Source organism: Giraffa tippelskirchi, chromosome 1 (genome assembly GCF_054371585.1).
Source record: "Giraffa tippelskirchi isolate mGirTip1 chromosome 1, T2T-mGirTip1v1.2.pri, whole genome shotgun sequence".
Classification (NCBI taxonomy): Eukaryota; Metazoa; Chordata; class Mammalia; order Artiodactyla; family Giraffidae; genus Giraffa; species Giraffa tippelskirchi.
In genome coordinates, this window is record NC_137275.1 from 205,163,947 (window position 1) to 205,179,246 (window position 15,300).

A 15,300-nucleotide genomic window follows, 5' to 3' on the forward strand; every position below is an offset into this window, starting at 1 on the left:
GATAAACTAGTAAAAATGGAGGCTAAGTCTATGGGGGGAAAACATGAAAAAAAGTTTTATCAGGTAAAAGGACTTGCGGCTCAACGTCATTAGGTATATATAAACTACCACTTTAGAAACCAATTAAATTCCAACATAATTATACAAATAAATCTAAGTTATTTAAAAAATAGAAATCCCTACTATGTTTAACTATGTATGCAGAGAGAATGCAAATATTCAATTTTCAAATTTTTAATGATCACACATGCCCTAATGACAAACACTGTCAGGTATTAGGATTTGCCCACTGTGGTGGTTTTAAAACATGACCACAATTCTCTGACACTTCTCCCATAGAGAAGAGTACATGCCCACTCCCTTGAACCTGAGCAGACCTTTGAGACTGCTTCAATGAACAAAATGCAATAAAAGTGAACCCATATAACTTTCAAGACTCCAACAGAAGACACCATGCATCTGTGCCTGTTTCTCTTCAGGTACCTGCTCTGGGAGCCTTAAGTAATAAGTCCAGATACCCAATGGCCCACAGCAGAAGAGAGATACCCTAGGGGCCCTACACACTGAAGGCTCCCCGCTTCAGTTTTGAGATGGCACCAAACTAAGGGCATATCTGAGCCATCACAGCAACTCTGGAATGTCTATCTAGGTTTCTTGATGCATGAAAATAAGAAACCGCCTTTCTAGGTGAATTTTATTTGTTAATGGGCACGTCTGTTACTGATATAAGGATTTAAAAGTAACAGAGCCTCCATTTATGTTAACAGGAAAAATGACTAAGATAATTTTATAAATAATACTGATCAAGGGATCAGTAATCTAAGAGTGTAATACATAACAATGGAAAACAATAAATGACCCCGGGGTCTTACACGTTAAAATATTAAACAATAGGCCAGCTGGAATTTACAGAGTACCCACTGTGTCTTTAGTGCTATGCTACGTGCTCTAAGAAATTATCAAAGGATAACAACATATAAGATCAAGTACTGGCTAGGATTAGACAATCTCTCCCTTAACAGTAACATCTCCTGATTTAGCTCCTTCAATTACTTATACCATACTACACATCACTTTAATCAATTCCCTCTCCTAACTAAGAATAATGACTTTAAATCAATGAAGAAAACAGGAGTGATGAATTCAGAATGGTGTGCATAAAGAAACTGGGGGTACAATTACTATTTCAAGCTACAGAAACATAGGAGGTTCTCTGATCAACAAAAACTTTTGTTGACAGCAATTTTTGCAACAAATGAGATGAAATAAATATTTTGTTAAAATAGTATGATCAACAAAAACAATGCTTTTTGCAGAGCAGCTATAATGTGGTAGGCATGTAGCTAAGCACCTAACACACAACAACACAATTATTTCTTCATAATAACCCCAGTAGGTACGTAACATAACAGTACAATGTTTAGATGAGGAAAAACAAGGCTTAAGAAGATACAAAATGCACCAATGTTTATACAGCTAGTAAAAGAGCAGGACAGGACTTCCTTGGTGGTGCAGTGAATAAGAATCTGCCTGCCAATGCAAGGGACACAAGTTTGATCCCTGGTCTGAGAAGATTCCACATGTCGCAGAGCAATTTCAGCCTGTGTGCAAACTGAACCTGCGCTCTGGAGCCCACGTGCGGCAACTACTGAAGCCATGTGTCTAGAGCTTGTGCTCCGCATCAAGAAGTCACGGCAATGCACCGCAAAGAGCAGCCCCCACTAGTAGAAACTAGAGAACCTGTACGTGATAACAGAGACCTAGTGTAAACAAAAATAAATAAATTATTAAAAAAAATTTAAGAAGTAAAGAAATAAAAAAAGAGCAGGACAGAACTGATGAGAGAGTTAGAATTGGAACAGTAAACTCTCAGCTGACTTCCACTTCAGTCTGTCACCATGACTGCAAGTTAATCTTATCGACAAATCTAACAGTTGAATCAATGTTTACAAGAGAGGAACTAAAATCAAAGAGATAAAAGGAACCTAAAATCTTAATCCCCGTGGCTCCTCTACAAAGGAATTACAAACACCATAGGGAATAAATATAATAAATTCTAAGCCACACAGCAACCATTTGTAAGACTAATAGTAATTTTGCTAGCTGAATTCTCAGATTCACTTATATTTGACAGAGGTTTTCAGTATTCAAATGTATTTCTGGAATGCAGAAAAATATAAATCCAAAAGAGAACACTGGGCTTCCCTGATGGCTCAGTGGTAAAGAATCTGCCTACCAACACAGGAGACGCAAGTTGGATCCCTCGGTCAGGAAGATCCCCAGAGAAAAAAAATGGCAACCCACTCCAGTATTCTTGCCTGGGAAAAACCATGGACAGAGAAGCCTGGGGCGCTACAGTCCATGGGGTCAAAAAAAATCAGACACAACTTAGTGACTACACAACAACAACAACAAAAGAAAATATTACTTACCTATTTTATTTTGTAGCCTATAAGATTTGTACCTTTTAGTTTTCTAGGGTAGACAAAAACCACGCAAAGTCTAAACTTCTAGTATCAGCTGTATGCCACAAAAATAAGAACTTCTATTAAATATTCATTTCATTTCCATACATTACATTCCAGTAAAGTTCTTTCAAGTAAATACACAAAAAACTGAGTTTACCCTTTTTCCTATTAAATACTCTAAATCTCACTAAATCTAATACTCATCTAGTCATCTCACTTTCATTTCTTTCAAAAACCAATGATAAAACCTCTACTTACTATAAACCTATTAAATATTTACAATTCACTTGCTAACTTTACTGGACATCTGTAACATACTGCAAAAGACCATAGGAAAAATTAACATGATCCCTACCATTCAAAAACCTAAACCTATGTTTTTCACATGTATAAAATACTAGAAATCACAAAGCTTTAAGAATAGCAAACCACTAGGAATTACATGAGAGCGTTCCGCATTTTTACAGCTGTTTCAAATTTATTGTACTAAAGTAAGTGTAGAACTGCACTGCCTACCTGCATCAGCTCTGGACCGCTGGCCAGGTGTCTTTCCGAATGGGGTCTTCATTCATCTGTATTTAAGTGAGCAGCACAGCTGCTGGACTAGGGTGAAAATTCAATATGCTCCAATTTGAAACTTTTCACAGAATTTCAATGTTCTTGTTAATCCATCATCCCAAGCGCTTTTTTTTTTAACAAGTTCAGCAAAAATACGTGAAATCTTAAGTACTCTGTAAAACAGTGAAATAACAGTTCATTACTAGAGCATCACACAAGAGCAAACTTCTCCAAGTAAGCCATCAAACGTGACTTTATTTTAAATGCAACATCGGTGAAAATGCACTTTGCCCAGAAGCAATTAACTTGAATTCCTCAGTCCAAGGACTGCACAGGGAAGCAAGAGAAAAGGACGGACTAGACCGTTCAACAAAGAAAAGGGCAGTTCCTTGCGGTCAATTGAACGTAATACACCCTTGGGCTTCCCACGCTGTATCCCAATCCATTTTGCTGGCAGAAGTCAGAAAGGGTAGACACCGGTATGTCAAAAAAGATTCAGCCCATCTTTTTGATGGGCCACGAAAAGACCCAGCAAGACACAGGAGTGAGAAACAGGCGCAGCAGGGACACAGAACAGCAGCTGGAGGATGAGGCAACACTTCAAGCCGGAGCCTCTGCTAGGTGGAAGGTCGGGAAACCAGAAGACTTGGGCAAGATAAGGGATTACAGCCAATAAGACTTAGCAGTTCCCTTTCTGCTCCCAAGACTGCAGAAACCAGAGGGAAAGATCCGGTAACTCTAGTGGAGCCGTAAAGAAATTTTCATTCCCGTGCAAAAAGTTAAATCATCTTATAGAAATCGTTTATCCTTTAAACCAAATTTGGGTCCAGTTTACAGTCCACGTAGTAAAACATCTATGGAAACATTCTCATAAAACACAAAGACATCTACCACAAATTTCAGTTCACAAACTGAACCACCTGACTACATTCAGATCTCATGTATTAGTTACCATATCTACAACTTATAGCCATGTGTTCACAGGTTTAAGAACTAAAGGGAATGCATTTTCTAGAGACTAAAATGTAACAAAACAGTTAAAATAATTTAAAAAGTCTAAATAACAAGGGGAAAAGGAATCATTTTAACTAGTAAAAAATTGTTAACTACACAAATAAAACTTTATTGAACCTCAAGGGAAATTTAAAATCAAATGGACTTTATAACTCAATGAATACTCAGAACGACTCTTGTGTGAAGCTAAGGTAGGAGGAGAGAGACTACACAAGTAAGCAAAAGAGACAGTATCTCAAGTGGCAGTAAGTTATAGGGCATCCCTCAGAGATATGGCACATTCAGTTCCAGACCACCACAATAAAGCGATTATTGTCAACTGTCAACTACAAACTGGTGCTTGCCAAGGGCATTTGCCATCTGCCTCTGTGGAGATGGAACACTGTGCTGCTCCAGCCCCTGACCTTCAACACCCCGTGAGGGAATTCAGGACAGAGAGGGAGGCACTCTGTGCTCCACGGAATCTGGTGGAACAGGTCTTTAGATAGTTGGATATTTTCAAGAACTGATTTCATGACCCCCATCTTTGCATCTCCTCATATCTAGAAAAGCACTAAATCCCTTCATGATGACATCAGCTCCTCATGACTAGCAGAAAACCTCTTATTAAGTAAGAGCTTGATTGCAATGAACTCCCCCTTCACCAAAATCTTTATATTCACTTTCCCTCACTACCTCTTTGGAGCAGTCTCTCAGAGCTATATGAGATGCCGTCTCCCTGGCTACAGTCCTCATTTTGTCCCAAATAAAACTTAACCTGCAACTCTCATGTTGTTTTTAAGTCGACACAATAAAGTGAGTCACATGAATTTTTTGGTTTCCAATGCATATAAAAGTTACGTTCACATTATACTGTTGTCTATTAAGTATGCAGTAGCATTACACCTGAAGAAAACTACATACATATCTTGATTTTAAAAGATTCTATTGCTAAAAAAGCTAACCATCATCTGCCAATGCCAGGTTGCCACAAACCTTCAATAAAACGAGGTATGCCTATAATGAAAAAAAACGGAAGCAGTGTTACCAAGTCCACGCTCATTCTGCTTGCTGCACAGCAGCCCAATGAATCCAAGAGACAAGGTGTAGAGACAAGCTGGCTGACCGAGGAGATGGCAAGCTAACGTCTCAAAATAACCATCCTGTCTGGGTCTGGATGCCAGTTTCTTTTATAGAACCAAGACAGAAGCAATGAGGAACCATAGTCAAAAGGCAGAATAGAGAGGGAGGCAGTGAGGAAGTAAAGTAAAAAGGGTTTTCAGTCTTGCAAAGATCTCCAGGAAGGGCCAACCTCTGGAAAGAATGTGTAAATCTTTTTTTTTTTGCAGCCATTCACAGGTGGGCAGGGTCAGATTATCTATGAGCTGAGCAAGGCATTTTAGTTTAACAGGCAGAATAAAGTTGGTGGAAGTGATGGAATTCCAGCAGAGCTATTTAAAATCCTAAAAGATGATGCTGGTGAACTGCTGAACTCAGTATGTCAGCAAATCTGGAAAACCCAGCAGTGGCCACAGGACTGGAAAACATCAATCCTCATCCCAATTCCCAAGAAGGGCAGTACTGAAGAATGGTCAAACCAGACAACTGCACTCATCTCCCATTCTAGCAAGGTTATGTTCAAAATCCTCCAAGCTAGGCTTCAGCATTACATGAACCGAGAACTTCCAGATGTTCAACCTGGGTTTAGAAAAAGAAGAGGAACCAGACATCAAATCGCCAACATTTGCTGGATCATAGAGAAAGCAAGGCAATTCCAGAAAAAACATCTGCCTCTGTTTTACTGACTACATTAAAGCCTTTGACTGTGTGGATCACAACCACCTCTGGAAAACTCTTAAAGAGATGGACTGCTACTGCTGCTAAGTCGCGTCAGTCGTGTCCGACTCTGTGCGACCCCACAGACGGCAACCCACCAGGCTCCCCCGTCTCTGGGATTCTCCAGGCAAGAGTACTGGAGTGGGTTGCCATTTCCTTCTCCAAAAGAGATGGGAATACCAGGCTATTACCTGTCTTCTGAGAAATCTGTATGCAGGTCAAGAAGCAACAGTTAGAACCCTGTATGGAACAACTGACTGGTTCAGGATTGAGAAAGGAGTACAAGGCTATTATTGTCACTCTGTTATTTAACTTATATGCAAAGCACACGATGAGAAATGCTGGGCTGGATGACTCACAAGCTAGAAGATTGTTTGGAGAAATACCAAAGCTTCAGACATGCAGACTATCCTGCTCTAATAACAGAAAGTGAAGAGAAACTAAAGAGCTTCTTGATGAGGGTGAAGGTAGGAGAGTGAAAAAGCCAGCTTAAAACTCAGTATCAAAAAAACTAAGATCATGCATTCGGTCCCATCACTTCACGGCAAATAGAAGGGGAAAAGGTGTAAGCAGGAACAGATTTCCTCTTCTTGGGCTCTAAAATCACAGATGGTGACTGCAGCCATGAAATTAGAAGACCACTGCTTCTAAGCAGAAAAGCTATGACAAACTTAGTGTGTTAAAAAACAAGGACTTCACTTTGCCGAAAAAGATCTATATAATCAAGGCCATGGTCTTTCCAGTAGTCATGTATGGATCTTAGAGCTGGACATTAAAGAAGCAGAGCAAGGAAGAACTGATGCTTTTGAAATGTGATGCTGGAGAAGACCCTTGAGAGTACCTTGGAAAGCAAGGAGATCAAACCAGTCAATCTTGAAGGAAATCAACCCTGAATACTCTTTGGAAGGACTGAAGTTGAAGCTCCAATACCTTGGCCACCTAATGAAAAGAGCTGGGCTTCTTCCCTGGTGGCTCAGTGGTAAAGATTCTGCCTGCAGTGCAAGGGCTGCAGGAGACCTGGGTTCAATCACTGGGTTGGGATGATCCCCTGGAGGAGGGAATGGCAACCCACTCCAGTATTCTTGCTGGAGAACCCACGGAGAGAAAAGCCTGGCAGGCTACAGTCCATGGGGTCACAAAGAGTTGGATACAAATGAAGCAACTTTGCACACACGCACAGCTAACTCGCTGGCAAAAACCCTGATGCTGGGAAAGATTGAAGGAAGAAGAAGAGGGAAACAGAGGATGAGATGGCTGGGTGGCATCACCAATTCAATGGGCATGAACTTGGGCAAACTCTGGGAGATGATGAGGAAGCCCGGTGTGCTGCTTGCTGTCCATGGGGTCACGAAGAGTACTTGGCAACTGAACAAGAGGCAGAGAGGCAGGGTCCTTTGAAGCAGGCCATTAAGTAAGATTTGAAAGGCAAAACGGTTGTCTGAGGAGGCCTTACAAATAGCTGTGAAAAGAAGAGAAGCAAAAAGCAAAGGAGAAAAGGAAAGATATATCTGAATCCAGAGTTCCAAAGAATAGCAAGGAGAGATAAGAAAGCCTTCCGCAGGGTTCAATGCAAAGAAATAGAGGAAAACAATAAAATGGGAAAGACTAGAGATCTCTTCAAGAGTATTAGAGATACCAAGGGAACATTTCATGCAAAGATGGGCACAATAAAGGACAGAAATGGCATGGACCTAACAGAAACAGAAGATACTAAGAGGAGGTGGCAAGAATACACAGAAGAACTATACAAAAAAGATCTTCACGACCCAGATAATCACTCACCTAGAGCCAGACATTCTAGAATGCTAAGTCAAGTGGGCCTTAGAAAGCATCACTACGAACAAAGCTAGTGGAGGTAAAGGAATTGCACTTGAGCTATTTCAAATCCTAAAAGATGATGCTGTGAAAGTGCTGCACTCTCTGTATGCCAGCAAATTTGGAAAACTCAGTAGTGGCCACAGGACTAGAAAAGGTCACTTTTCATTCCAATCCCAAAGAAAGGCAAGGCCAAAGAATACTCAAACTACCGCACAATTGCACTCATCTCACACGCTAGCAAAGTATGCCCAAAATTCTCCAAGCCAGAGGAACCAGAGACCAAATTGCCAACATCCGTTGGATCATCGAAAAAGCAAGAGAGTTCCAGAAAAACATCTATGTCTGCTTTATTGACTATGCCAAAGCCTTTGACTGTGTGCATCACCACAAACTGGAAAATTCTTCAAGAGATGGGAATACCAGACCACCTGATCTGCCTCCTGAGAAATCTGTATGCAGGCCAAGAACCATCGGTTAGAACTGGACTTGGAACAACAGACTGATTCCAAATAGGAAAAGGAATACTTCAAGGCTGTATTTTGTCACCCAGTTTATTTAACTTACATGCAGAGAACATCACGTGAAGAGTTCATCTGGAGTTCATCTAGGCTGGATGAAGCACAAGCTGGAATCAAGATTGCAGGGAGAAATATCAATAACGTCAGATATGCAGATGACACCACCCTTATGGCAGAAAGTGAAGAAGAACTAGAGAGTCTCTTGATGAAAGTGAAAGAGGAGAGTGGGAAAGTTGGCTGAAAGCTCAACATTCAGAAAACTAAGATCCGGTCCCATCACTTCATGGCAAATAGATGGGGAAACAATGGAAACAGTGAAAGCCTTTATCTTTTGGGGCTCCAAAATCACTGCACATGATGACTGCAGCCATGAAATTAAAAGATGCTTGCTCCTTGGAAGAAAAGTTATAACCAATCTAGACAGCATGTTAAAAAGCAGAGACATTACTTTGCCAACAAAGGTCTGTCTAGTCAAAGCTATGGTTTTTCCAGTGGTCATGTATGGATGTGAGAGTTGGACGGTGAAGAAAGCTGAGCACCAAAGAATTGATGCTTCTGAACTGTGGTGTTGGAGAAGACTCTTAAGAGTCCCTTGACATGTAAACCCATGGCTGATTCATGTCAATGTATGGCAAAAACTATTACAATATTGTAAGTAATTAGCCCCCAGCTAAAATAAATAAATTTATTAAAAAAAAAAAAAAAAAAGAGTCCCTTGGACTGCAAGGAGATCCAATCAATCCACCCTAAAGGAGATCAGTCCTGGGTGTTCATTGGAAGGACTGATGTTGAAGCTGAAACTCCAATACTTTGGCCACCTCATGCGAAGGGTTGACTCATTGGAAAAGACCCTGATGCTGGGAATGATTGGGGGCAGGAGGAGAAGGGGACGACAGAGGATGAGATGGTTGGATGGCATCACCGACTCGATGGACATGGGTTTGGGTAAGCTCCGGGAGTTGGTGATGGACAGAGAGGCCTGGCGTGCTGCAATTCATGGGGTCGCAAAGAGTCAGACACGACTGAGCGACTGAACTGAACTGAACTGAGCACTGAAGAATTGATGCTTTTGAAATGTGGTGTTGGAGAACATGTCTTGAGAGTCCCTTGGATCCAACTAGTCCATCCTAAAGGAGATCAACCCTGAGTATTCACTGGAAGGACTGATGCTGAAGCTGAAACTCCAATACCCTGGCCACCTGATGCGAAGAACTGACTCATTTGAAAAGACCCTGATGCTGGCAAAGAGTGAAGGCAGGAGGAGAAGGGGACGACAGAGGATGAGATGGTTGGATGGCATCACCAACTCAATGGGACATGAGTCTGAGTAGGCTCCGGGAGTTGGTGATGGACAGGGAGGCCTGGCGTGCTGCAGTCCACGGCGTCACAAAGAGTTGGACACAACTGAGCGACTGAACTGAACTGATTAAGTAAGATCACAATAACAGCAACAAAAAGCAGATTGAAGAAACAGGTCCAACATGGAGTCAGAATTGGTTCATCTCTATAGAAGCAGCAGTACCTTCTCTAAAGGTGACTTTTCCACACGCAAAGTTCCCAAGCTGTTCCTAGGGGCTCTCCCACATTGAGCTGAGGAAATCGGTCTAGGTGTAATGACAACAAAGACAGACATCCACCTTTCCCAAGAGTCCACCCAACAGCCATGCAAGCCTCGCACAGCTCTACCTCTTTCATACCAGAAATCTCTGCTTCCACATTCAACTCTTCCCACGCTGATGCAGCTTTTCCTACTGGAACCCTACAGCCTTTATCCTCCAGTTGTCCAAACCTCTCCATTGCCTTCTGAAAGGCAGTCCCCTTCATCCAGTAGCTCCCTCCAAAGAGGTTATTTGTGTTCTCCACTGTGTTTACTTACATAATCTCTCCTACCCCCTACACACTAATGTGGAGGCATATGCCACAGCATTCACTAGCAATAACGGGCCTCCCTTGTTCTTCAAAAGAATTGATGCTTTTGAACTGTGGTGCTGGAGAAGGCTCTTCAGAGTCCCATGGACTGCAAGGAGATCAAACCAGTCCATCCTAAAGGAAATCAGTCCTGAATATTCATTGGAAGGACTGATGCTGAAGCTGAAACTCCCAATACTTTGGCCACCTGATGCAAAGGGTCCACTCATTAGAAAAGACCCTGATGTTGGGAAAGATTGAAGGCAGGAGGAGAAGGGGACGACAGAGGATGAGATGGTTGGATGGCATCACCAACTCGATGGACATGAGTTTGAGCAAGTTCCGGGAGTTAGTGATGGACAGGGAAGTGCCGGGAGCCAGCCCACGAGATCCCACCCATGACAGAGTCATGGGAAAGAGGAATGATTGAGCACGGCTTCTCAGGCCTCAGGGATTCTCGGAAGGCTGCCTCAGCGCTCACCTTAAAGATATCTTTCTGATGTTTACTATAATAAACCTCTTCCTATTTTCTGTGACTTAGGCAAAAGGCCTTTCCCGATTTCCTTCTAAAATAGATCATTCTGAAACCTCAAATCAACAAGGCCCCTGAACAGTAGCACCCTAAATAAAATTATCTGGGATATAGAATATGCTGATTTAAATTCCTTTTGCTAACATATTGGTTTGTTTAATAAATGTACCTGTGCCTTTGGAGCTAATATGCATAACTGCTCCTTAATAATAAAACAACATTGAGAGCCTCCACACAGAAAGCCCCAATGGGCACAGAACCCCTCGTAGGAAAAAAGGCTTGTTAGGAAATATAAGAAATATTGCTTTATGAAACTGTTACTTAATCTATATTTACTCACTATGTTTTTACTCTTAACGTATTTAGCCTATATAATAAGAGCATAATAGTTAGAGATTTATATAAGTAGAAGTTTAGCTTTAATACAAATAATAAGACAATTATTGATTTAACTGATGATTCTTACTTGGAGCTGACCTTCAGCTTGCTGTTCTTTGACTTTATGGAACTACATTCTTTTCTGTTAAGCTCAAGGCATAGAGTAAATTACCAAAAACAGGTTTTACCTTAAAACTTCCTGTTGATAAATTCTTTCCTGATGTGCCCTATACAAAAGTGTTCTGACTGATCAATCCTTATCAATAGAGAGTCACAAAGTGTTAGCAGGCCACCAGGCCAGAAGATGATGTAAACAAAATGAGGCTTTTTGTAACTAAAAACATGCAAACGGTTTCGATGAAGGTCAAAACTGCTGGCCTATTAAGCTGAATTGATAGGCCCATTAAGCTGAATTCATATGCCCATTAAGCTAAATTGGTATGCCCACTAAGCTGAATTGGTATGACTCTATACTTTACATTTGTTTCTATGTACCACAAAAAATATAAAAGCTGTCTTAAAAATAATAAAGTTGGAAGACACTGGGGAGACACTCGGAAACACCGAGACTCGCTGTGTCTTCTCATTCGTATCGCCGACGCCGTCCATCCTGAGGGAACCCCTGGACCTGCTGGAGCTGGACTCCAGCAGGGAAGCCTGGTGTGCTGCAGTCCATGGGGTCACAAAGAGTTGGTCACAACAGAGCGACTAAACTGAACTTTTTGTTGCAGGCATCTACCTACCTACCTATTAACCCTCTAGTCATCTACACACATTTTTGAAAATTTGGTTCCTGGTTTGCTTGTTTTCCATTACATTTCTGGCAACATAAGATCCTTTGAACAACATGCCCCCTTGGTTCTAAGACATCTTTACTTCAACCTACCCAACTCCAGCCAACTATCTCCACAGTTACAACCTCAACCTTATCATTACCAATCACTCTAATACCTGTGGAATCTTTGTTTTAAGCATCTCACACTCAAAACAATCTCTAGTCACTCCACTTTTCTTACACCAGCTGTCGTACTCCAACAATTACTTTATGCAACCACTACCTCCAAACTACGGCTTGATTTTTATCTTCTTGGGTAGTAACCGCCCTCATTACTCAGCTTAGATTCCACAGATGGTGAACTACATAGTGACTTCCTTGCTTGTCTCTGGTACTTTCTGCCAAAACCAACTTCTTGCTTACTACACCCACAATTTGAGCCATTAAGCATGGCTGAAAAACTTCAAACTTATAATCTTATATCTCAAGTGAGTTTTTGACAATACCATGCCCACCCTCAGCAGGTAAGCTTCCTTTTTGCTAGTTAGATGGAAGCAAACAAAAGAGAACTACTCATTTTCCCACTACCAAATTTATTAGCTGACTGGTACCTTCTACTATAGTAACAGATGAACTGTGTTTCAATTTAACCCTTTCATATGTTTTGCAAATCCCATCTCTTATCTTCTGTATCAATTTCCCTTACCACTAAAATATTCTCATCAGCACCTAACAAAGGATATAGTATTTTCCAATTTTAAAAACATCTCATGACTCTGTTCCTTTTCTGACGTTCTTTACAAAGCTACTTCAAAGACTGAAGAATATTTTAACCTACACAAGTATCAATGTTCCCTAAATTAATAAATCAACTTGGTTCCATAACATAAAAAACTTGGCTTACTGATGATCTACAGGCACCCTTCTCACTAGCAGATATAAGCTTGTCTTTGTATGATTTTCTATTGCTTACCCCTGCATTAAAATTCTCAGGTTAAACTTGTTATAATACTTTCACAAAAAGTATAACACACAGATTGAAGAGTTCCAGCAGGAAAGTAATACAGGAGCTTTTTTAATAATACAAAAGTCCTTCCCCATTTTTGAGCTTCAATTACTATTCCAAACTTCCTGATTTTATCTTAGAAATGACATAGCAAAATCTCATTTCTAACATAACAGGAGTCACAATTTTTTTTCAAATATCACAGAAAATGTTATCAAGTGAAGCTTAATTTGATGGCCATAAAAAAGATAGCCCTGTATTCAGGATTAAACCCAACAGACTGCTAACCCCATGAGGTGAAAGGCTTCTAGAGAATAATGTTGCACAGTACCAAAGAATCACCCCAAATTACCCACTGATTATGAATGGTGCTTGACAGTGGAGGGACCAACACCACTAATTATGAGCCAACCACACTTTGGAGTCTTCCAGACATGATGTAATGCAAAGCACACCACACACAAAAGCAGGTAAGAAGTTTCTACAAGACAAATGGGTCATATTCTATAAATGTTCAATGTCATAAGAAAAAAAGGTAGACATACTGATCTAGATTAAGAGACTAAAAGCAGACAAGTAAATCCTAAATGAATGGTTTGGAGGGGGGAAATCTGTAGAAGACATTGAAGACAAATGGGGACATTTAAATAGGGACTATATAATAGATAACATATTATGACATTATCATTAAACTTTAAAAGCACAATAACATTATAGTTATGCACAAGAACACACTTATTTTTAGGAAACACATACTGAAATTTCTATAGGTAGGGTGACATAATGTCTGCATGTGAATTTCAAATAGTTCAGGGGAAGAAAGCAATACATATAACAATCAATCAAGTGAAAATGACAAAATATTAATTTCTGAATCTAAACAAAGAACATCCTAATGTTATTCTCCAAATTTCTACTTCAATTTAAACTTTCAAAAAAACAAATAAAATTTTTCTTAATAAAATTTGGAGAAAAGATGATCTTGGATTTCCCTTTGCTAAATCCATCTGTATTAAATATAGCTATCCAGGCATGCAATTTTGCTAGACAACTTTTAAAATGTCATGAATTTAGTTTTGAAACTCAAAATTCTTCTATAACCACCTCAAAGGTTGTTTGTCCCCAAGCACATGCTTTGTCCCACACGCTGATATACATGTATCAACTCAGACTCTACACAGCCACCGTGAGGCACACACACTATAAGCTGTTCTATTTTGGAAATTTAAAACCTATGGCACTGAAAGTAAAACAGCTCGCAAGTGGGCTGCAAGCAGTATTACTGAGATATATTTCTCATTTTAAAAATACACACAGGGACTTCCCTGGTGGTCCAGTGGTTAATTCTGCACTTCCACTGCAGGGGGCACAGGTTCAATCTCTGGTCGGGGAACTAAGATCCAACATGCCACACAGTGTGGCCCCCAAAACAAACAAAAATGAAAAACACAGATTGTGCCCATAAAGGAAAAGGACACCCCCCAAAAAATCAATGATACAGTGCTGCTGTCTCCAAAAAGGTTACGAAATGAATGTTTCAAATTCTCAGATGTAAAATTAAGTAATAAACACAAAGCAGAAGTTACATATCAAAATATTTGCTGCCAGCTGCTATCACCAAACAGTGCTGTTTATAAAAAGAAAATTAAATTCCTAAAGCTGCTTAAACAAAAGTGCCATGTTCCAAAGAAGTCTCAACACCAATGCAAAAGTACACAGAGACACTAAAGGCCAAACACATCATGTGTAAGCTGAAGCTTGGGCTGCCAACAAGGGTCTTAAAGTTGTCATCATAGAGGGTTCAGAGTGTGGGGGGGATTTATGTTAACACAAATATTTATATGAAAAATGACATATGGCTAAAATCCAAATAGGACCGAAACATTAAACAAGAAATAATTTTCTTAATTAAGATAATATAGATACAAAGAAAAGCATCCAAATCTTAAAAGTGTTATGATGCCTGCAATTTACTGCAACTTTCAAATGGCTCAACAAAAAATGTTAGTAGAGCAAAACGTTAGCAAATGAAATCTCAATGGAGAACATACAGGTATAACTAAGCTATAGTTTTAACCTTTCAATGTAGAGGAAATTTCATTTTAAAAGCTTGGGGGGCGGGGAACAGCAGAGAGAGGAGAATAGCAAAGTTTGGAACTGGTGGCAACAGCACAGATTTACTACACGTCCTCAACAGTCTGTAGCTTATTTCCTAAGATGAGATTTTTTTTTAAATAGATTAAGAAAAGGCGGCAAAATATTTGCAACTCCTGAATCTGGATGGCAAGTATACAGATGTTCAAATGCCTGTTTCAACTTTTCTATATGTTCGAAAATTTTCACAATAAAATGGTAAGAGAAAAAGAGTCAATGGTTTCAGATTTTATAAATCTGGAAAGAAAAAGCATTGGTTTACAACTCAGAACCTTCCTAAGTACCTAAAAGAATTTACTAGAAGGTTTAGTCACAAATGTTTCAATGGATGGCAGGTAAAACCAGCACTCTAGGTG

The 15,300-nt window shown here is 40.1% G+C and overlaps 1 protein-coding gene across 10 annotated transcripts in view; it reads right to left on the bottom strand.

The window, feature by feature from the left end:
- SPIN1 (spindlin 1) overlaps positions 1-15,300 on the bottom strand; it is an 81,152-nt gene that overhangs the window by 45,441 nt on the left and 20,411 nt on the right. For 6 of the 10 annotated variants that reach the window (XM_081572578.1, XM_081572588.1, XM_081572561.1 and 3 more), the window contains one exon: positions 2,985-3,199. The exons of 3 other annotated variants lie outside the window; for them this stretch is intronic. In XM_081572578.1, the coding sequence (XP_081428704.1) occupies positions 2,985-3,036 (52 nt within the window). In that variant the 5' untranslated portion in view covers positions 3,037-3,199. Of the gene's footprint in view, positions 1-2,432; positions 2,498-2,984; positions 3,200-15,300 lie in introns of those variants that run through there. One more of the 10 variants, XM_081572632.1, reaches the window with a different exon arrangement.